Raw genomic sequence first — 24,181 nt, forward strand, 5'->3', positions numbered from 1 at the left:
TGCAGATGAGAGTTGTAAATAGAACCACAGAGAAGTGTTTGGAGTTCGAGATGTAAGATTTTTACCAAGATGTCCTCATTTTCTCCCAAAGTCTCTCCCATGTGGTCTTGGGTCAGGTTCCCCAGAAACAGAGCCTAAGACGGGGATTTAGGAGCAACTTGGTCTAATGAAGCTATGCTCTTAAGAGAACCCTGTAAGGAATGGGGAAAGAGTGAGCAAGTATGTGGTCTCAGCTAAAGTCTAGCTTTGGCCTGAGGCAGGGAGCTTTGGAGCATAAATTACAGCAAAGAGCCATCTTCTCCTTGAGGGAAGGGTCTGGCCTTTTGTACCCCTTACTCGTCAGCCATTGGCTGGCTGTGGGGGATGGAAGGGGAGTGTAGCCCTCCTTGAAGGAGACTCCCTGCTGTGGACAGTTCTCTGGAGGAGGCTGCAGATGTGAGCCGTTAGCCGCCTGTAGCACATCAGCTGGGGGAGGGGCAGCAGTTGTAAAGGGATGTGGGCAGAAGTATACACACAACCTGCTGGCAACACTGCCTTTTTGGATGCTTCTTTTGAAGTCAAACATGAACTTTCAAAACACAAGTGACCTGTAGGGTGGCCAGAATGTCCAGCCGGTCACTGATACTTGGAGAAGGCTCTGGGGGAGTGAGGGGAGAGACCAGGAGGATGCTGGGTGTCTAAGTGGTGGGGCAGGGTAGAGGGGAGGCATGAGGAAGATGAAGACAGGAAGATAAGATGAAGAGGCGGGACAGGAAGCTGATGACTCCTACCTTGACTGAGGAGTAGAAGTGTGTATCATCTCCTGACAGTGAAGTTGGGCCAAGAGGTCAGGCTGGGGACCCAGTAAACCAGAATATTATGATAATTCCTAGATCATGAGTTCCCCGTCCTATTAATACTTTGCTCTCTAAGGTGGAATCTTGCTGGCCCAATAAAGTTCGGTTATGGGAGTGGTCCAAACTTGGGGTGCTGGGAATCATTTCAGGGTACCCTGTGCTTGTTTTACCTCTGAAATGACCCTGTGAGGTAGCGGCCTCCTCTGTTGAGCATCTTGCTAGCCCTGGGCATCCCTTCTACAATGAACCCAACTCTCATTTCTACCAATCCATCAGTGGCACAAAGTGGGCCTTCTTTAGTGAAGAGCATCTTAGAGCCTTTACTAGCATTTTTAGATTGAGGCAACCTGATCAAAGGCAGAGATGTAGGGACAGATTAGTACGAAAATGCTCTTCTTGGTCACTTATGTTCAAGATGGCCAAGCAAGCATAAATATTTATGTCTGTGCTTCCTGAGACCCTATTATAGTGATTATAAATGAGTAAATCAGAACAGGGAGATGAATGCTGTTGGGGAAGGGGCATCAGCCAATGAGAGAGTCCAGGGATTTTTGGAATGAGTAAAGAAGGAAGAGTGTTGGTGGGTGAACATTGCACTCTACACGGAGGGGCTGGGTGCCTGTCCACCCATGGGTCCAGAGAGGCTGTAGCCACGGCCAGGCCAGCAGTTTCAGAGGGGTTCAGGAGTGAGAAATGGGGCTGGAAACAGGGAAGGGGGATGTTAAGTGAAGGTTCGTTTGTGGAAGAGTTGACTTTCTGCCCCTGTCCCCACACCTACATACTCCAGCCATGCAGAATAGCAAGAAGCCAGGCCTTTTATTTTCTAAAGAATTGAATAAACTGGTTGAGATAGTGTAGGTGGGCTGTTTCCCCAGGGGGAAGCCTTATTTCTTCTGGCATTTGGAGCCTCCAATGTAAGAGCTAGCTTCCCCTCCCACCATCCACCCAAACACCCAGATTTTCCAATCAGCTCTTTTACTTTATTCTTAAAAATGAATGGACAACCAAGGAAATCTGAAATTGAGGGGAAATGTGGTACATGGAGAAAAAAACCAAAATACACCTACAGAATAACTGACTTAGAAGGAAATAAATTCTTTAAGGAATAGAAGAGATTATAACAACTTAAATACCAATTTATACTCTATGTAATAAACACAAGGAGATTCAAGAATATATTCTATCCATTAGAAAGTGATTGGAATTCTATTTCTTCTTAAAAGAAAGAAAGAACAAGGAAAAGTTTCTTGAAAATTAACAATATGGATGCAGAGCCAAAAATGTAGTAGAAGATAATAAGAAATCTCCCAGTAAGCAGAGCTAAAAGACAAATAGAAAAGAGCTAAAGCATCAATCTGCAAGGTCCTATATCCAAGTAATAGGAATATCAGAAAAAGCAAACAGAGAAAATGAAAAACATTATGAGAGATAATGTAATAAAATTTCCCAGAGTTACAGAGAGACACTTTTTTAAATTTAAAGGACCCACAGACTTGCAAGCAGGATAAACCAAAAATATCCTAGATACATCATTTTGAAATGGTAATACTCCTAACACATAAGGAAAATTCTAAATGCTTCCAGGACAAGGAGTACAGGATGGTGGTAGTGAGGAATATTTGTCCACTAACGACATAATTAGAGTCACACTAAGTTGTCCATAAGACTAATTATTAGCAAGATTGGAAGAAAGCATATGTGAAATAAGGGCTTCAAAGCTCTGAGAGAAAGTGATTTTGAAACTAGGATTTTATACTTAGCCTAACAGTCAAGTATGAGGTCAAAATAAAGTTATTTTTCAGACAAGCAAGGACGCAGAAAGTTTACATCCCTAGTAGCCTTTCCAAGGAAATCACCTGAGATGCACTCCAAGAAAACAAGGGTGACAATTAGAAGGAGCAATATGGGGGATGTAAGAACTAACTCCTAGAAGTCTAATGACAAGAAATTCCAGGATTACAACTGTGCAGCAAGTCTAAAACACAGTTGATCAGTTTAGAACAGGGGATCAATGAACTTCGAGAAGAATGAAGCCAGCCATAGCAGAATGACAAGAGAGTAGCAAATATTCAGGATGCAGTGTAGATGGAATATATTTTTTCTATGGTTAAGAAAAAATAAAGGCAGTCAAAAATTCCCAGGAAAATAAAAACATGGCCAATATGTCATGGTTCAAATATAAGACAAATTAAAATGTGGTGGGATTTTAAGCAAATAGAAGAATATATGGAAGAGAAGGACCTTAATACTAGAAGCATTCTCCCTTAAGCAAAAGTTGAGTATTCTAGTAGTTTAACTTTGCACCTGTAGAGGAAGATATGTAATCATGACACTTGTCTTGGCTCTTCTGTGAACAGTAATCAAGAGGCCATATTGACAACATGATTTATTGGTTGTTAGTATTTACAGTCAAGCCAAATCAGTTATGGTTACAGTACATAGTGTAAATGTCTTTAATTTTACTGTATAGAGTTTAAAATAGAACAAAACAAGTTGTTTTAATGTCTTAATCTTTTAAATTGGTGAGCCAAGAGATACTGTAAAACTTGATGAAACAAGAAAAAGTTGTGATTACTTAAAATTGCAGAGGTTACCAGTAGAGCAGTGCTTCTTAAAGTGTGGTCGCTGAACCAGCAGCATCAAACTCCCTTGGGATGTTGTCAGAAATGAAAATTCTTGGACCCCACCCCGGACCCTTTAATCAGAAACTCATGGGTGGGTCCCAGCAATCTGAGTTCTAACAAGCTGATCAGGTAATTCTGATGCAGCTAACATTTGAGAACCAGTGCAGCAGAGGAGCTGAGAGTAACGATTTGCCTGTCAAAATTAGGAAGGTGGATGGTGGGAGGGGGCCTTCATATAGGTGAGTTCAATTCTTGTCTATCATGGAAGGAATTCAGTGAGATAATGTCTAAATCTGATAAATCAAGAAGTAGTAGTATCAGTATATTTTCTAGAGATATGGAAATAATCATCAAAAGAAACATAAATGGACATGGGTAAGAGTGGTTCCTCTTGAGAGGAGGACTCAGTATATGGAGGTGTGTGGCAGGAGGTTATTATTTTAACCATGTGATTTCTTTGGTTGAAATTAAAATGAAAGAAAAATATTGTCCTTAGATTGAGAAGATTGTCCAGGAGCCTGAGAAAAATTCTGGGAGAATGATCCTTGCTTTACTCCTTTTCCTGATTATGGCAAAAATAATAATAATAATAATAATTTAATGATCTTTCTCCATGTGTCTTCCAGATGTTGGCTTAATTTAAGGGAAAGATTCTGAGAGCTAGGCCCACTCTAGGAAGCAGAGCTGATTTTTAACTTGTATGTATGTGACAGGTCCACAAAGAGCATCTAACCTCTTTCCTAGGAAGGAATAAACTCATTGAAACTCTTCATTTTGCCAGGTAACTTTAGGATTTAAGTGCCTTAGTCTCTTCAACTAAAAGGCACTAAAAGCCCATGTTGGTACAGTTGCGCAAATTCTGGCGATCTTTTAGAGTCAGGGTCTGCCCTCATTGATGGTCTAGTTCAGGTGGAATAGCTGCACAGTGTATATAACATGGAGTCAGTGACTAGAGCATGTTTTTTTAAATTTATTTTTATTTCTTATTTTTTTATACATCTTTATTGGAGTATAATTTCTTCACAATGCTGTGTTAGTTTCTGTTGTACAACAAAGTAAATCAGCCATATGCATACGTATATCCCCATATCCCCTCCCTCTTGAGCCTCCCTCCCACTTTCCCTATCCCACCCCTCTAGGTCGTCACAAAGCACCGAGCTGATCTCCCTGTGCTATGCGGCAGCTTCCCACTAGCTATCTCTTTTACATATGGTAGTGTATATATGTCCATGCTACTCTCACTTTGCCCCAACTTTCCCCTCCCACCCCATGTCCTCAAGTCCATTCTCTGTGTCTACGTCTTTATTTCTGCCATGCCACTAGATTCATCAGTACCTTTTTTTTTTTTTTTTTAAGATTCCATACATATGCTTCACTCTGTATGACAGACTCTGGGTCCACCCACCTCACTACAAATAACTCAATTTCATTTCTTTTTATGGCTGAGTAATATTCCATTGTATATATGTGCCACGTCTTCTTTATCCATTCATCTGTCCATGGACATTTAGGTTGCTTCCATGTCCTGGCTATTGTAAATAGTGCTGCAATAAACATTGTGGTATATGCTCTCTTTGAATTATGGTTTTCTCAGGGTATATGCCCAGTAGTGAGATTGCTGGGTCATATGGTGGTTCTATTTTTAGTTTTGTAAGGAACCTCCATACTGTTCTCCATGGTTGTTGTATCAACTTACATTCCCACCAATAGTGCAGGAGGGTTCCCTTTTCACCACACCCTTTCCAGCATTTATTGTTTCTAGATTTTTTGATAGTGGCCATTCTTACTGGTGTGAAATGATACCTCATTGAAGCTTTGATTTGTATTTCTCTAATAACTAGTGATGTTGAGCATCTTTTCATGTGCTTCTTGGCCATCTGTATGTCTTCTTTGGTGAAAGGTCTGTTTAGGTCTTCTGCCCGTTTTTTAATTGGGTTGTTTGTTTTTTTGATATTGAGCTCCATGAGCTGTTTATGTATTTTGGAGATTAATCCTTTGTCAGTTGTTTCGTTTGCAAATATTTTCTCCCATTCTGAGGGTTGTCTTTTCGTCTTGTTTGTGGTTTCCTTTGCTGTGCAAAAGCTTTTAAGTTTAATTAGGTCCCATTTGTTTATTTTTGTTTTTATTTTCATTACTCTAAGAGGTGGGTCAAAAAAGATCTTGCTGAGATGTATGTCAGAGAGTGTTCAGCCTATGTTTTCCTCTAAGAGTTTTATAGTATCTGGCCTTACATTTAGGTCTTAATCGATTTGGGGTTTATTTTTATGTATGGAGTTAGGTAGTGTTCTAATTTCATTCTTTTACATGTAGCTGTCCAGTTTTCCCAGCACCACTTATTGAAGAGGCTGCCTTTTCTCCATTGTATGTTCTTGCCTCCTTTGTTGTAAATTAGATGATCATATGTGCATGGGTTTATCTCTGGGCTTTCTATCCTGTTCCATTCATCTATATTTCTGTTATTGTGCCAGTATCATAGTGGCTTGATTACTGTAGCTTTGTAGTATAGTCTGAAGTCAGGGAGCCTGATTCTTCCAGCTCCGTTTTTCTTTCATAAGATTGCTTTGGCTATTCAGGCGCTTATGTGTTTCCATACGAATTGTAAAAATTTTTTGTTCTAATTCTGTGAAGAATGCCATTGGTAGTTTGATAGGGATTGCATTGAATCTGTAGATTGCTTTGGGTAGTATAATCATTTCCACAATATTTCTTCTTCCGATCCAAGAACATGGTATATTTCTGCATCTGTTTATGTCATCTTTGATTTCTTTCATCAGTGTTTTGTAGTTTTCTGAATACAAGTCTTTCGCCTCCTTAGGTAGATTTATTCCTAGGTATTCTTTTTGTTGTGATGGTAAATGGGATCATTTCCTTAATTTTTCTTTCTGATTTTTCATTGTTAGTATATAGGAATGCCAGAGATTTCTGTGTATTAATTTTGTATCCTGCAACCTTATCAAATTCATTGATTAGTTCTAGTAGTTTTCTCGTGGCATCTTTAGGATTTTCTGTGTATAGCATCATGTCATCTGCAGTGACAGTTTTACTTCTTCTTTTCCAATTTGTATTCCTTTTATTTCTTTTTCTTCTCTGATTGCCATGACTAGGACTTCCAGAACTATGTTGAATAAGAGTGGTGAGAGTGGACATCCTTGTCTTGTTCCTGATCTTAGAGGAAATGCTTTCACTTTTTCACCATTGAGAATGATGTTTGCTGTGGGTTTGTCATGTATAAACTTTATTATGTTGAGGTAGGTTCCCTCTATGCCTATTTTCTGGAGAGTATTTATCATAAATGGGTGTTGAATTTTGTCAAAAGCTTTTTCTGCATCTATTGAGATGATCTTATGGTTTTTATTCCTTAATTTGTTAATAGTGTGTATCACGTTGATTGATTTGCATATATTGAGGAATCCTTGCGTCCCTGGGATAAATCCCACTTGATCATGGTGTATGATCCTTTTAACATGTTGTTGGACTCTGTTTGCTAGTATTTTGTTGCGGATTTTTGCATCTATGTTCATCAGTGAATATTGGTCTGTAATTTTCTTTTTTGTGATATCTTTTTCTGGTTTTTGTATCGAGGTGATGGTGGCTTTGTAGAATGAATTTGGGAGTGTTCCTCCCTCTGCAAATTTTTGGAAGAGTTTGAGAAGGATCGTTGTTAGGTCTTCTCTACATGTTTTATAGAATTCACCTGTGAAGCCATCTGGTCCTGGGCTTTTGTTTGTTGGAAGATTTTTAATTACAGTTTCACTTTCATTACTTGTGGTAGGTCTGTTTATATTTTCTAATTCTTCCTGGTTGAGTCTTGGAAAATTGTACCTTTCCAAGAATTTGTCCATTTCTTCATGGTTGTCCATTTTATTGGCATATAGTTGTTTGTAGTAGTCTCTTGTAATCCTTTGTATTTCTGCGGGGTCAGTTGTGATTTCTCCTTTTTCATTTCTAATTTTATTGATTTGCGTCCTCTCACTTCTTTTCTTGATGAGTCTGGCTAAGGGTTAGAGCATGTTAAGTACAGGCTTACTGATGGATCCAAGGCTTTTGGCAGAGAGTGGGAGTGAGTGAGGCAGGCAGGAGGCCAAGTCTTCCCTCTGCTGGGTGAAGAGCAACCTTGGGAGAAAATGGGTTTCAGGGTGGGTGCCAGGCTGTATGTGTGAATAGTGGGGTTGCCACCGTTGCTGAGGACCTGTTGGGATTCTGGGCACTTGGAGAATATTGGAGCTCTAATGCTACAGCCTCTGTAGAACATACAGACTGATGAATGCACGTTTCACCTTAAAAATTTAAGGAAAGCAGAGACCTGCCTCTCTTGCCTCAAGATATATTTGGTACAGATATAACAACAACAAAGTGTTTTATCCATTAGCCAGAAGAGTAATTTAAAAGGACTATAAATCTAAGAGCAATTCAGCTAATTGAATGTCTGCTACACGTAAGATGTGGATAAAAAGATAAATGAAACATTGCTGCCTTAGTAGACTTAGAGACTGTACAGGAATAACTTATACAGAGCAGAAAGTGAGATTCAGACTAGTGTGTGTGAATTTCACTCTGGAGACCTCTTCCAGCTGAGGATAAGGAGATGCTCTCTGGAGAAGGGAGAATTGGCTGGAGCCTCATGGAAGAAGTAGGATTTGTATACTTGGGGCTGGAGGGCTTTGACCAACAGAGAAGGAGGGAGTGATGGATGCTAATGGTCTTCCATGTGGCTGAACATCTAGTGAGGAGAAGGAGAGGGGCCATTAGGGCTAGAGGTACAGTCAGACAGTCTAAGGCCACTTGTTCACTGACCAGGGAGTTGGACTTGATTGAACTGGTAGGGGACAGGAGACCATCACATCTTCTTGAGGTGGTCTGCCTGGACTGGGGGGCCAGTTAGCAGCCCCAGGAAGGTCTTGCAGGTCAGTTCATGAAGGTTCTGTCTGATACACTCAGAGAGTTGACTCATCATCAGTTCCTAGTGGGTCTCAGCTGCTGAAAGAGTATGGAATGAAATGAAACAGTCCTGGAAAGCTCTGGCTGGCCTGTGTGCTGGGAAAGCAGGAAGGGCTATCATTGGGGCCCTAATGTTTCTCCTACAGGTGAGCATACCAATGGCTATGACAGAGGCCCTGACTTCAAACCCTATACACAGAGTAGAGCTTTGGAAATAACTGCTTTCAGGCTTCCTCAGGAGGCCCCCAAAGAGACCTGGCTGGGGCTGGACTTCCCAGCCACCCACTGTGGTAGACAGAATGGCCCCCAAAGATGTCCACACCCTCATTCCTGGAACCTGTGAATATAATGCATCACATGGCAAAGGGAAGGACTTTGCAGTTGTAACTAAGGTTATGGGCTTTACACTAGGGAGAGTTTCCTGGATTATCCAGATGGGCCCAATCTTTCTCCAGCTGGAGGCAGAAGGAAGGAGGAAGAATAGGAGGTCAGAGAGATGCAGGAGAGGAAGGAGTCAGAGAGATCTGAAGCTTGAGAAGGACTTGACCTGCCATTGCTGGCTTTGAAGACGGTGATGCAACTTGACAAGGAATGCAGACAACCTTGAGGAGCTGAGAGAGCCTCCCTGGTGAGTGTCAGCATGGAAATGGGGACCTCAGTCCTACAACCACAGGGCAGTAAATTCCGCAAACAACCTGAGTATGCCTGGAAGCGCATTTTCCCCCAGAGCCTCCAGATAAGGGCCCAGACCAGGTATTTTTGCTGTTGATTTTTGCTGTTGACCCCCAATGCTTAGCACTGCCTGGCTCATAGAGGATGCTCAGTAAACCTATCTCAGTGGAAAGGGCCCTTCTGAAAGAGCACAAGGCTAGGTCCTCCTGCAGACATTGGACGTCGTATCAGAATTTCTTCACTGCAGATTCAGCAAAGCTGTATAATTGAAATAAATGTGCTCCATGAACTCTCTAAGAATTCCTACCAGGCAGGAGAGCAAGGTGTGTGATTTAGGACGACTTACCTACTCCACGTACCTTTGTGCACGTGTGAGTCTATTTTTTCGAAGATCAAGATGGAGGAGACACAGCTGGTGAGAGGAAAGGCACTGGCTATGTTGAGAATACTCACTTTGTCATCTTTCAAGGGAAAGGTGAACTGTTTTACTCTAATATTAACGTTTTACTATGTTGAAGCCATAAACTCTGAACCTCCATTGTGCTGGAAACCATCACCATCTGGACCTCCCACCCCGGCCCCTCAATGCCTGGGTGTGTGGGATGCCAGCCCCGTGCCCACAAAGACTCAGTGTTTGTTCAGCCTGGACATTAGGTAATGCTTTCCTGGCTGAGGTGCACAGCCAGCTTAAAATTCTATTATTTACAGCTCTAAGGTTTATTTTCATTATCATATGTAAAGTCTCTGCAGAAGGATGGAAATCTGAGGGGTTGGCAGGGAGGAGAGAGCAGAGTAACTCCAGACGTCAGAGCCGGACAGGTCTCAGAGACCATCCAACCTGCGGGTTCCAGAGCACACACCTGGATTCAAGGGAGCAGGTTGGTGCAGTGGAGGAGAAGGGGTGTTAGAGGAGGAGGTGTCCACCCCCCTCCCTATATCAGCCTGATCAGTCCTACTTTTATAGGCATTAGCTGTTTGGCATCAGCCTCTGGCTAATCTTCTCAGAAAGGGCACCGTGGTGAAACACCTGTGAAAACCATCCACTTTCAAGTACAAGTGAGGAAAACAAGTATGTAGTTCAACATTACTGACCACGGAAGTCTGGCTGTATCTGTTTCTCAGGCTTCCCGTCAAGGTTAATCCAAAGAGCAAAGGAGAGGTTACACCTACTATCAAAGGCTGGGCTGTACTTGTAGTCACCTGTTGAATTTTTACAATTTCTTCTTCAGTGTTATACTTTATCTTTGCAATTTTTTTTTAGCATGAGATTCTTTATTTTTATTTTGGCCCCGCTATGCGGCTTGCGAGATCTTAGTTCTCTAACCAGGGATTGAACCCAGGCCACGTCAGTGAAAGTGCCAAGTCCTAACCACTGGACCACTAGGGAACTCCCGCAGCATGCGATTCTTTATTTCTTTTTATTTATATTCAAAGAAGATTTAGGGCTTCCCTGGTGGCGCAGTGGTTGAGAGTCCGCCTGCTGATGCAGGGGACACGGCTTTGTGCCCCCCTCTGGGAGGATCCCACATGCCGCAGAGCGGCTGGGCCCATGAGCCATGGCCGCTGAGCCTGTGCGTCCGGAGCCTGTGCTCTGCAACGGGGGAGGCCACAGCAGTGAGAGACCCGCGTACCGAAAAAAAGAAAAAAAAAGGTTTAATACCTATCCTTATCAAACTCTTCCAAAACAAATCGGAAGAGAAGGGAACACATCCTAACTCATTTTACAAGGCCAGCATTACCCTAATCCCAAACCAGACAAGAACAACACCCAAAAAAAAATTATAGGCCAATATCGCTGATGAACATAGATGCAAAAATCCTTAACAAAAGATTAGCAAACTGAATTACAACCATTATCTTTGCAGTTTTCTGGAAGGAATGTGTTCTGGTCCTCCAAAACTCTTTTCAGAAGAAAACAGTGGTTTTCCTCCAAATCTTCAGCCTCTTGGATCTTCTTCTACATTGTCCTGCTTTATTAAAAACCTCCCGCACAAGCACGTGGAGTGTGTGTGTAAACAAGCGAGGGTGCACATCCAGTGGATAGTCTCTAGCTGGGGAAGAAATCTTAGCTTCTCTCTTGGTATCTTCTGAGATGATTCAGGAAGTCAAAGGCCAGGCTCTTGCTACTTGAAATGCTACCTGGAGCCCATTCACATGATGTTCTTGCAGACAGGGGAGGAGAGGTCCCCCTGGCGTCCTCTCCAGTTTGAAGCCATCTTTCTCACTCCTAGTTGCCTGACTAAGTCTGACTCAGCAGCTTTTAGAAGCATGGCTAGGGACTTCCCTGGTGCTCCAGTGGTTAAGGCTTCGTGCTCCCCAATGCAGGGGGTCCGGTTTCCATCCCTGGTCAGGGAACTAGATCCCACGTGCCGCAACTAAAGGAGCCCGCATGCCACAACTAAAGATCCCGCATGCTGCAACTAAGTCCCAGCGCAGCCAAATTAAAAAAAAAAAAGAAGCATGGCTAGAATACTCTTCCTTTTCTCTGACAGCACCAGACCCTTTTTTTGAACTTGTTGGTTCTGTTTTCTGCCTCTGTGACTAACAGCAACCTTTTCTTAAAAAGATAAAAGAACACAAAAGATTCCAGGGTAAAAATCAAGGCAAAGAAACTCTGGCCCTTTAAAAAAAAAAAGAAGAAATGAAAGAAATTCCGGGGCTTCCCTGGTGGCGCAGTGGTTAAGAATCCACCTGCCAATGCAGGGGACACGGGTTCGAGCCCTGGTCTGGGAAGATCCCACATGCCGCAGAGCAACTAAGCCTGTGTGCCACAACTACTCAGCTTGCGCTCTAGAGCCCGTGAGCCACAGCTACTGAGCCGGTGCGCCACAACTACTGAAGCCCTCACGCCTAAAGCCCGTGCTCCACAATAAAAGAAGCCACTGCAATGAGAAGGCTGTGCATCACAACGGAAGAGTAGCTCCCACTTGACGCAACTAGAGAAAGCCCACACGCAGCAACGAAGACTCAACATAGCTGAAAATAAATAAATAAATTTATAAGAAAAAAGAAAAAAAGAAGGAAATTCTGGTCCTGGAAGGCAGGAGATCCCTAGAGGGGAGTTGATGGCTGAGGTTGTTGTAGAGGGACTTGAAATATGGCCTGCAAAAAGCCACCAAGTCTCAGGCAGACCTGGAAAGGACACTGGGAGGGTCCAGAGGCCAGATGTAGGCCCGTGTGGGCAGGACCTCCCTGAGCAGTTCCTCCTCCCACTCACTTCTTCATGGGGATTGAACTAGATCTTCAGAATGTTGCCTTCAGGCAGTGGGGGCTGTTCTCCAAACCACAGGGCCATGGAGTAAACCAAGGGATACCCAAAAGACAGAAGCATTTATCACTTCCAGTTTTTCCATGGGGGACATGAAGCAAAATCAGTACCACGTTTGTTGTTTAAAGGGAAACCAACTGGACTCCTCCCATGATTTCAAAATCTGAAAGGACAATTTATACAGACCCTGAGATAGAAGGAGTTTCTCAGCTTTAATTTTACAAAGTATTTGTCTTTCATTTATTCTTGTGGATGTGCTATTCTTTAGAAAGCAAGTCTGTCTGCATGACCTGATTTTATTTTATTTATTTATTTATTTATTATTTATTTTATTTATTATTTTTGTCTGCGTTGGGTCTTCGTTGCTGTGTGCAGGCTTTCTCCAGTTGCAGTGAGTGGGGCTACTCTTTGTTGCAGTGCTCAGGCTTCTCATTGCGGTGGCTTCTCTTGTTGCGGAGCATGGGCTCTAGGCATGCAGGCTTCAGTAGTTGTGGCGCACGGGCTTAGCTGCTCCGCGGCATGTGGGATCTTCCCGGACCAGGGCTCGAACCCAAATCCCCTGCATTGGCAGGCGGATTCTTAACCACTGCGCCAGCAGGGAAGCCCGTGACCTGATTTTAAATACCAAGCTATGAGACTCTTCCTTCATTTGGGTATAAGACTCAATAGAGCTGAAATTCCTGGGACCACCCAGGAATGAGGTCTTTAATGTGCCACATTAAGGACAATTTTGCATTCTGGAAAAAGCATTAAAATGGAATCGGGAAGGAGAAACCTCTTACACTCAGGTCATGGCATTTACACACACACACACACACACACACAAATGTTTAATACTATGCTAGGTGCTGGGGGCTGCAGGCATGAATTACCTATGGCTGGGGCCTCTGGGAACTTATGTGGGACGATGGGAGGAACAGCAGTTCAGAAATGTCCCTCCTGTTGTCCAGGCAGACACCTTCTGCAAAGTCAGATTGCCCATCAGGAAATGTCTCGCTCATTTTAGCTTACAAACAGCCTTGGGCTGGGATTTGAAAAGCATTAATTCCCACCCAATCCAATTGTCCTATTTTCTCAGGTGTCAGCATGGGACCGGTTTGCCATGGCAACCCTATAAACAGTGTCTATCCTACATCAATGATTTATATATTTTTAAAGCTAATATCACCAACTTCAAGAAACTGAGCCTCCTCTGAACGTGACAGCTGGAATAGACTAAGAATCCTACTTCCTGCTAGATCAGTGCAGATTTTTCCACTGTAGATTTGGGTGGGAGAAAATCGGCCCTCCAAGGCCTGAGCACCTGGGCGACTGCTTTTCTGAAGTCAGCCTTGGCCAGGGCAGCCATTGAGCTATCACACGCACCCAAGGTTGTTTTGGCCTTGGTGGCCACAGCTTTGTGAGAAAAACACAGCCAACTCCAGCCTCTGTGCTCTGGTTCAGAGCAAAATTTAAATTGAACTGAATTCATTGTCTTCTACCCTCCCCCCAACCCCCCTGGCCTAAAGGGAATGAGGAAACAAGTATCCAAATATTCTAGAACAGGAATGGGCAAACTACAGTCTGCTGGCCAAATCTAGCCTGCTGCCTGTTTTTATAAATAAAGTTTTACTGACACAACCATGGCCATTCCTTTACATATGTCTGCTTTTGCTCTAGCAACAGAGCTGAGCAGTTGTAGCTGAGACCATCTGGCTCTCAAGGCTGAAAATATTTACTGTCTGGCCCTTTACAGAAAAATCTGCCAACCTTACTCTAAAACAAGTAGAGTAAGGATTGGAGGAGAAGCTGGAGAAAGGATTTCAAAAAGAAAAGTGTATTCTCCAGGGAAAGCTGAGATGAAGACTAGGGCGAGAAAGGAGCCAGCATGGAAATCTAGTCCATGAGGCTGGGGAGGCCACTGGGTGTCCAGACTGCAAAGCCCAAGGCAGGAAACAGTCGTCTCCTGAGAGAAGGAGTTTAATCTCCTGTAGACAGAGAGGAATCAGAGATGATGTCTTCTTTTTTTTTTTTCTTTTTTTAGTTTCTTTATTTATTTTTGGCTGCATTGGATCTTCTTTGCTGCGCGCGGGCTTTCTCTAGATGCAGCGAGCGGGGGCTACTCTTCGTTGCGGTGCGTGGGCTTCTCATTGTGGTGGCTTCTCTTGTTGCGGAGCACGGGCTCTAGAACGTGCAGGCTTTAGTAGTTGTGGCGCACGGGCTTAGTTGCTCCGTGGCATGTGGGATCTTCCCGGACCAGGGCTTGAACCGGTGTCCCCTGCATTGGCAGGCAAATTCTTAACCACTGTGCCACCAGGGACGTCCTCAGAGATGATGTCTTCTTAGCTCTGTTTCCATTTTCCAGAATGGCTGCTTCCAGGTTAAAAAAAAAAAAAATTGACAGGGATTTTCCAATCAGAGGTCGAGGCTGGAAGGAGGTGGGAGAGACTGCTTCCAAGCTGGGTTGAGATTTGCCTGATTTAGGCAGCCAGGCCTGTGTTTGCCCAGAGGGTTAGGCAGACGTGGAGAAGCAGGCACAGGAGAAGTTGGAAAATTGGTAGTTTGGCCCATTGGCTTCAGGGAGAACCTGTACTCTTTCCGCTTTGTACAGGAAAGATATTTTTTACTTGCTCCTGGAAACTATGCTGTCAGCTAGCATTCTGAGGCTTCAGACTGCCCCCGCTTCTGCCCCAGAGAGATGTTTTTCAGTTCCTCAGGAAACAAAACTGTCACTTGCCCCAGAGAGACGAATCCAGGTCCCAAGCGCAGGATCTCTGAGTTTCAACTTCAGTCTCCAAGGTGGATGACACAGGTCTCTTGATTCCTTGCTGTCTTGATATTTTACCTATAAGACAACTTCATTCCCAGCCTGGGGAGGGTCTTGCCTAAGCCAAGGCTTTGCCAGGGCTTGGAATGCACAGCCACTTTTGTTCACACCATTACCCAAGTTAGGGGAGGCCATTAGGTTGAGGAATATTCCAGTAAACTATTTCTGTAAAATAAACTATCCCAAAATGTAGTGGCCTAAAATAACAGCAGTCATTCATTTTGTTCATGAATTTGAAATTTGGCAGGGCCTGGTCAGAGCTGCTCATCTCTGCTCCACATCATGGCAGCTTGGTGGGGCTGGGGGACCCATTTCCATGGCGGCTGACTTCCGTGGCCTCGAGTTGATGCTGCCGGTTAGTTTCTCTCCACGTGGGCCTCTCCATGGCTTCCTTGTAGGGTAGTAGCTATAGTCCAGGAGCTAATGCCCCAAGAGAACTCAGAGGAACCTCTAGTACTTTTGATGACTAGGCTTGGAAATTGCAAAGCACCACTTCTCTGCAGCCACAAATCCACCCAGATTCAAAGGGTAAAGTATTGACGCCATTCTCTGTGGGAGGAATCTCAGAGTCACATTGTAAAGAGTGCAATGGGAGACATCGTGCATTGGTTTTCAGAAAGTACAGTCGTCTACACAGAGAGAGATTCATTTTGATTCTCTCTCCATGGTCTTGTACTGCACTGTCCACTAGGGAATCTTCATGGAGCTCACTCTTACCTCACTCTTACATACCATCATTGTCATTCACATTTGCTGGTGTAGGCAGTGATGCCTAAAACAAGAACAGCGTAATAGCCACAAACTCCCACTCCCAGCTAAATGCTAATGTGGATTAACAAGATTGTCACTAATGCTGTTATTTTCATTTTGTAAATGTGGAAATTGAGTCCTGGACTGATTTCTAAGCTTGTGCTTTATCTTCTCACTATAGTTTGTGCTTAATTTTAGCTGGTCAGTGTAAGCACTCAACTAATGTGTATGTGAGTGTGTGTGTGTGTGTGTGTGTGTGTGTATGTATATACACCCAGTTTTTGTGTGTGAGTGTGTGTATGGCAGACTCAGTGCTTGCCTTTGTTGGAAGGAAATTCAGCAGCACTGGAGGACTTAACAGCTAGAGAAGTTAGTTTCAGGGACAGGAAATAGCAGAGTACAAGGGAAAGTCAGACCAAGGACAGAGCTTGTAGCTGAGCAACAGTTCTTTGCTGGGGGGGCTACAGCTTTGGTGTTGATGAGCAGTGTATTCTCATTGGCCCATGTTCCAACGGTCACCCCATCTCTCAGAGCATGTGGGGTCCTCCATTGTGGCAGCTTCTACATGCTGGGGTCTGAGGGAAGGCACAGGGGTGAACAAGACCAATACAGTCCTGGAGCATCATTTTAGCAGGGGAGACAAACGGGAAACACGTAATGATAAAATTAATTAGTTACAATCGAGATGAGCAGTAGAAGGAAAAGTACATGAACTACAAGAACTTATGACAGAGCCCAAGCTTATCAGGGACTCAGGGATGTGGTTTTGATTTGCTCATTGAAGGATGAAAGGACACATACCAGGTGAACTCGGTGGAGGCATTTGGACTCAGCATGTGGGGAGGCCCTGAGGTGGGAAGTTATACGGCCAGGCTAAGGGGTGGCTGGCACAGGAGGGCCAGGGAGATGGAGCTGAGGAGGGCAGGCACCTCATTTTTTCAGATTGTGTGCCACGGGATGGCTGTAGGTCCCTTCCTCCTTGTCAGTTCTCACCTGCTCCCCACCCCACCGCACCCCACCTCCAAAGGCTGGAAGTCAGACTGTCTCTTGCCTGTAAAATGGGAGAAACATTTGTAAAGAGAAGCCTGTCACCAGGGGCAGAGCTGGGTTTAGTGAAGCCTAAAGCTTATATGATTTGGGAGGAGAGCTTCTCTTGGGGAAAATCAAGTAACATCATGAATAGAACGTGAGGTGCAAGGCCCCGGTGGGAGCGTGTCAGTGAAGGCCCTTCAGCCTGAAGTTTCATCAGCTTGGTGGTAAAGTCATCTTTGGTGTTTCTCCTCATTTCTAACCTCGGAAAGCTGCCTTTTCCCACCTGAGATATTTATGCAGACCTCACATCCACTTATTCCTGTTTTCTCCTTGACTGAGATGGCAGATAAATCACAAATGCCCCCTATTAAAATCTCCTGGAAATTTGGCTCTCTCTTTGCCCCCAGTGTTGGCTAAAAGAACATGGGAATGTCCTTTTTTTGCTCAAGACTTTCATGAGTTTTTCCCCCACACTCACGGCAGGGAATGTTGTCTGGGACATATTATTCTTTTGGAAATGTGACACAGGAATATGAATTTCCATAAGCAAAGTTACTCTGCCTGGTTGGGTCTAGATTGTTCGTTGGCCAGCACGTTTGCTGGAGTCCACATGGATGCTCAGAGAAGCTGCCTGGACTTGTCTTGTGGGAGTAGGATGAATCACCTGGAACTATGTTCTCTGTATGTGTTAGAGGGGGACCCAGAAATATGAGTAGTGATGACAGAGAAGTTGAATAGTGAATAAATGACAACTGAAAAACGGCCACAGGCTCCTCTCTCCAAAATCCCACCAAAGTGATCAAAGGCATCTAACTAGTGAAGAGTCTCTGTCCGTGTGGACTCAGGAAGCCTGCTGTTCACGGATTAGAGACATCAGAGAGATTGAGACCAGAGGAAAGGACAGACAAGCCCGCCGGGTACCACAGAGAGAAGAAAACTGTAACTCCTCCCCAGAGCTGCTCCTGATTCCTGGCTGCCCTCCACAGGTAGGCTCAGCTCAGGCACACGCTGCAAGCCCCCTGGAAAGATGTCGGGTGTGGCATAGTGAGCTTTAGGCCCCAGCACTGGGTGGAGGCCCTGGAGGCCCAGGAGGCCCAGCCTTGGTTAGAGAAAGGACACTCCATCCTGATAGCTACCGGCTGCCCTGCCGAGACAGGATCCCTTCAGTTGGTTGTGGTGCCCTTGGCCTCAGAGCCTAATTGCCTTTGACTTTCCCCTTTGGAATTAAAAATTATAGTATGAACCCCTCGTTCAGGCAGAACCCACATCAAATACGGATTTTCTGCCTCGCCACGACAGCAGAGGGAAATGACCAGACTGTAACCTAAGAGTTCTTGACTCACATGGGTTATTATTCATTCCGATCTGAGAGCATTTAAAGATCATCTCAAAGATGGGAAGAACACCTACCGTGTACCTTTCTTGAAACAACTACTTGAAGAAGCACTTGAGCAGCCTAAGAGACGAATCAGACAAGGGGTGCCTTCTGTGGTCAAGGCCACCCCTGACTTGGATTTCCTTGTTAACTGCTGAGGACCCCTCGCCCTGCGGGACCTGGCTCCATGGGGGTGGGGGACTTACCCGAATTGTAATAGGGGCGGGGCAGCTGCGTGGCCTTTACCGCGAGACCCTCAGCGCGAGAACCGGGGCGCGGTGGTTAGACGTCCCACTCCGCCGGGTCAACAGGGAAGCGGTCATTGCGGCGGAGAGTGTGGAGACAGATGGGTCACGGCCTTCTCCCCGGGACCCTCCAGGCCTTTCGGCCTCCACCGGCGGGTGAGCTGGGGGCCCGGGGACAGGCCGAGGGCCCCTTGTCACTGGGCTCCGGCCTTGAGGCAGCGGCGAACCTCTCCCCCATGCCCACCTCCGCGACCTAATGGCGGCGACAGCCACCCTGGGTCGCAGTCGGCGGGACCTGGCCCCCAGTTGGGCGGCCTCAGGAGCCTGAGGGCCGGCTGGGTCCTGGGCGCCTGGGGACCTGGCCCTGAGGGCGCCGCCAGCCTCTTAACGAGGACCTTGGAGGGCGAAAGTTGAGCCTTGGGACCTTGCCCCGTCTTGTCATAACAGAGACTAACATTTGTTTGGTGGACGTTTACAGGAATATGTGACCCGACCTCAGGAACAAAGGATCTGACACCAAGAAGATTCCAACAATGAACCCCGCCCCTCCCTCACCTTTCCTGTAAAAGGGCTTTGCTGAAAGCTTTCAGGGAGTTTAGGGTTTTTAAGGCATGAGACACTGACTCCTTGCAGGGCCCTGCAGTAAACCTTTGTCTGCTCCAAACTCCGACTTTTTGGTATTGTTTGGCCTCGCTGTGCCTCAAGCACACGGGAAGAATTCCCACTGATTTGGAAGGAAGTGGTTAGCTGTTATTTACTCGTTTACCACTAACCCTGTTTTGCTTTTCCTCTTGTGTCTCCCTCACAGACCGTGTTTGAAAGGAATTGCCGATCTGAGGACTGTGCCGCCGACCTGCAGCTTCAGGGTCACCTGTTACTCTCCAGGTGAGTCAGTGCCCCCTTCTTGACTTTGTTCTGGGAAGCTGTTTGTCCTGACTTCAGGCCCAAAGTCTGCATGTGCAGATTTCCCCACCGAAGAGGGTAAATAGAGGTGGGTTTAAAATGAAAAGTTGCAGTTTAAGAAAGTGTATATTATACTGTAATTTTAACAACAAGTATTATTTGGGGGGATAGTTTGGTTTTTGTTTTGTTTGTAGTCTCACATATCTCACAATTAGAGTTTTGTATTTCTAATTTCCCTGAGTATTGGTGATGTGTATGTGTTGGGGGGTGTATTTTATTTTTAATGTAATGTTTTTTAAAATTTATTTATTTTATTTTATTTTCGGCTGCGTTGGGTCTTCGTTGCTGTGTGCGGGCTTTCTCTAGTTGTGGCGAGCGGGGGCTACTCTTCCTTGTGGTGCGTGGGCTTCTCATTGCGGTGGCTTCTCTTGTTGCCGAGTATGGGCTCTAGGCACGTGGGCTTCAGTAGTTGTGGCACATGGGCTCAGTAGCTGTGGCTCACGGACCCTAGAGCGCAGGCTCAGTAGTTGTGGCTCACGGGCTTAGTTGCTCCGTGGCACGTGGGATCTTCCCGGACCAGGGCTCAAACCCGTGTCCCCTGCATTGGCAGGAGGATTCTTAACCATTGAGCCACCAGGGTAGTCCTGAGGGGTGTATTTTAGGTTTACTCATTGTATTAAGTTGAGCCATGTGAAATTGCCAATATTTAACTGTTTGGAACAACCCCTATGATTCAGTTTATTATTATATAAAGGAATACGGGAACTACTATAAAGGTTCTTTTTATTTTTTTCCCCACACTTAAAGTGTTGTGCTTTAACAACAAGTAATGGTTCTGTGGCAGGAGCAGGTGGAGGAGAGGGGCGGCTGTCCTGATCCAGGGAACAGACAGCCAGTCTCCTGGAGCAGGGCTTCCTCCTACAGAACGTGAACCCGCAGCTAAAGGTGAACCTTCCGTAAAGGCCTTCTGTTTTTCTCTCTGCCAACCTTTTATTTCAGACTTCTTGAAGGTGCTGGTCCTGAGTCATTTAACCACGTTTCAGGGAATGGGTTCCTTTCGAGACAATTCCTTCTGAGAGATTGTTTTAGCCTCCATGCTATTTATTACCATTTCTCAAAAACAGTCATCAGTGTTGATAGGTATCCTCTAAAATGCCATATTGTGTGTCTTAACTGTGAGAGTTAAGTTTGGGTGGAATGAAAGAAATATCCCATCACGAACCAGTAACTACACTAGGACGTCTTTACTTCTGTTGATAAATAACCTGTTATTCATCAAAGGAAAGTAATAGTAAGAATTCTTTTTTCTTTAATATCTGTATTGGAGTATAATTGCTTTACAATGGTGTGTTAGTTTCTGCTGTATAACAAAGTGAATCAGCTATATGTATACATATATCCCCATATCCCATAAGATTCTTTTTCTTTTGTTTACATTTATCGGAGGAAAGGTGACGTAACTGCCCCCCATCTGCCCCTCCGCATACACACAGATACTCTTCCAAACCTCTTAAATATTAATTAGCATTACTTTTACTTAGGACTTAGTGTAGTAGATTAAAGTAGCACATGTTGTGCCAAGCTTAGAAAAGTATTTCAAACTGATAAGTGGGTATTGGAATTGTTTTAACATTAGTCAGAAGGTCCTCCTGGGATTATGAGAGAAACCAATTCTAAAGAAGGTTCATAAGTTATCAGATCATGACTTTTAGTTTTAGAAAGGTCTTCCAAAAAGTGTTTTAGGGGAAAAGTAACATGAAACAAAAATATGTGGATTTGTTTTATCTTGAGGCAGACTGTATTTTGGATTGTAGAAAACTTCATGTGTTGGGAAAATGTTCACTTGCTCTAAGGTTAAATATTAGAAGAGTCCTAATGTTCTTGCTGCCCATTAGTGGACGGTCAAATCCATCTGTATTGCATTGTGCTCTTCATATGTTAAAATATAAAACCCGAGGCTCATGGTCAGTAAGGCATCTTTTCCCTAAAGCTGCCTCCACTGCCTTACCCTGGCCTTTCAGGACTGTTGGTCGGAGCCAGGTCTGTTCTCTGGGCCCAGTAATCAGTAATATGGGAACAACTGGTGTGGTGGCCAGGCCCCAGACTCCGGTATGTATCAGCTAGCTAGAACCACAAGAAAATGCTGTATAACAAACTAGCCAAAACTCAGTGGCTTAAACCAGCAATTGTTTATTCTCCGGGAACTGCAGGTCAGCTGAGAGTTGGCTGGTCCAGGCTGGATTCAACTGGATCTTGGTTGACTTGCTTATGCATCTGGGGTTCAACAGAGGGTAGGTGGTTCTCAACTAGGCTCAGGTGACGCAGTTCAGCTCTGCTTCATGTGTCTTTCACAGTCCTGCTGGAACCAGTGTATTCTTCTCATAGCATGGCACCGGTGCAAGAGGGCAAGCAGAAACACGCGATAACTCTCAAGGCCTAGGTTCAGAGCTGGTGCATTCTTACTTCAGCTTTATTCCACTGGTCACAGCAAGTCATATAACCAGTCTCAAAGTCAAGGGACTGGGAACTATTGTTCTGTGCCCTTTTAGCGAGGAGAACTGCAGTCATACAGCAAAGGAGGCAAATTTAGGGAGGGGTGAAAATTGGAACCATAATGCAATCTATTATACCACATAAAGAACAGGGTCTCTGTGTCGCTTTCCTGGTGCCTTATAATTTTCAGGACTATTTCAGCCTTTCTTGCAATTCCATCTTCCTACAACTCAGACATGAGACCTAGAGATTGCGGGAGGAGATTTTCCAAATCTCCGAAGTAATGTCCTTGGACCAAAGCTCTGAGCATCTCCCTAGGATGAGTTATTTCCCAGGAGGCCCCTTGGTCTCTCAAAATAGCCTTTTGGCTGAATCCACCATTAAACAAACCTTCATTATACTCTTGGGCCCATAAATGTCCCCAAGGGAGCCATCAGAGAAACATTAACTGGTAATTGGCTAAGTAGAGATACAAAACCAAGCCCAGGGTTTACATTACTTTGAATTTCCCCAGATCTTTGCACAGAGCCAGGCACACAGAGAGAGAAGGCACAGTCAGTAAACTGCTCATGGAAGCCAAGATCTGAATTTGGTTGACAAAGGAAGGCTTGGTAGCTTGAACCAGGAGTGAGCTGTTTTGGTTATTGTGTAACTTTCTTGATTCCTTACTGCCAGGGATGGGATGTACATTTCTTTATTGTTCAAGTCAGGGAAGAAATGTGGGCCCCGCTCTCCCAGGATGCCTGGTGTGGTGGGAGAGGACAGCTGGGTGCTGTCAGTGCCTGGTCAGTGCTGGAAGAGAGGTAGATGGGTCATCATGGGGCCCTGGAACAGCTTCCAAGAGGAGGAATTAAAGGCAATGCATCCAGACATTCGGGGCAGAGGGAAAATGTGAGCAGAGGCACAGAGGCGTGGAGGGCAGGATACCCATGCAGATCTGCAGGCATCTGGAGTAAAGGAGTCGGTCCGGAGGTATTTTTGCCATGAGCTTCTCTGCTGTAAACATCTTTGCCACAAGACTTTTTGCTGCAGGCATTTTCACCATGTAACTAATTGGCTATAAGGCAATTCTCCTGTAAAAGATAAAAAATAAAAGAGCATCATTAAACAGGACATAATGGAACATGAAAAATGAATAACGAAGATTAAAAGACTTTATTGCAAAATGCAAAATATTTGAATACATTTAAAATGTGATTTGTTTTCCCGTTCAGCATCGCACTTTTTCTTTTTTGCTAAGATTTCTTCCTCCATTAAGAGAGGGATCAGTTTCCAAATACTGAGATGCACATTTGTAACTGAGCTTTGTGTTGTGAAAGCCTCTACACTGTTGTGTGTTCCTGGCATCTTGTCACATGTTCATTGATAGATGTTCCAAAGTTCATGGGAAATGTGTGTTCAACTCTCCACCTTCAAATATCTGAAGGATTTGCAAACTGCTATGTTATTATTTTCTAGTAGAGTATGCAATCTGGCTTTACCCTCTCTTATTTCATACTTCCAGTAAGTTTTATCACCATGTTTACAATCAAGTCGACACATGTAGCTGTTATCATCCAGTGCTTTAAGACTGCCTGTCTCCTTGTCACCGTGTAGAGTGTTATGAGTGCCTAGATTTATGTAGTATAAATCAACCAGTTCTTTTATCTTTTATGGCAAAATTGCCTTATGGTCAATTAGTTATGTGGCAAAAATATTTGCTGCAAAAATGCTTGTGGCAAAGATGTTTATGGCCAAAATACTGAACACAGGCCAGGAGAACACAGTAAGAGATGAGAGAGACAGAGAGAGAGAGAGAGAGAGAGAGAAAGAGAAACACTATATTGTGACACACCTATGAGTTTGGGTTTCATCCTGAAGCCAGTGGAGGTATAGCAGGATTGTAGCATGAATGGATTTTACCTAATAAAATTGCAGGTAGGCACACTGAAGGGGTAGGGAGAGAGGAGTGGGGGTGGGGATTGAGATTTAGATGGTGTGGGTCATTGGGTTCTGTATTCCACTGAGTGAAAGTACGGTCCAGCTTGAGTTTTGAGTCAGTTACTCTCTCTAGCATCTCAGTTCCTGCATCCCTGGCTCAGGTCCATGGAGTGGCCGCTGTTGGTCTCAGTGCAGGAGCACCTTGGGTAGGGTTGGGCTTATGAGAGATATTGTGTTGATCTCCACCGTGGTGCCTCCCCAAGGGCTTCAAAAGGACAATTTGGACAGAATTTTTGCCTTTCGTGCTGTGTTTAGAGCC

At 44.5% G+C, this 24,181-nt stretch overlaps 1 protein-coding gene across 2 annotated transcripts in view; it reads left to right on the forward strand.

The window, feature by feature from the left end:
* The window catches only part of ITGA9 (integrin subunit alpha 9), a gene marked incomplete at its 5' end in the record, with an annotated part of 366,449 nt that overhangs the window by 174,848 nt on the left and 167,420 nt on the right, over nt 1-24,181 (forward strand). For both annotated transcript variants that reach the window (XM_082664510.1, XM_082664511.1), the window contains one exon: nt 19,355-19,431. In XM_082664510.1, the coding sequence (XP_082520636.1) occupies nt 19,355-19,431 (77 nt within the window). The remainder of the gene's footprint in view (nt 1-19,354; nt 19,432-24,181) is intronic.

Source organism: Grampus griseus (genome assembly GCF_964374135.1).
Source record: "Grampus griseus genome assembly, chromosome: 10".
In the NCBI taxonomy this organism is placed as follows: domain Eukaryota; kingdom Metazoa; phylum Chordata; class Mammalia; order Artiodactyla; family Delphinidae; genus Grampus; species Grampus griseus.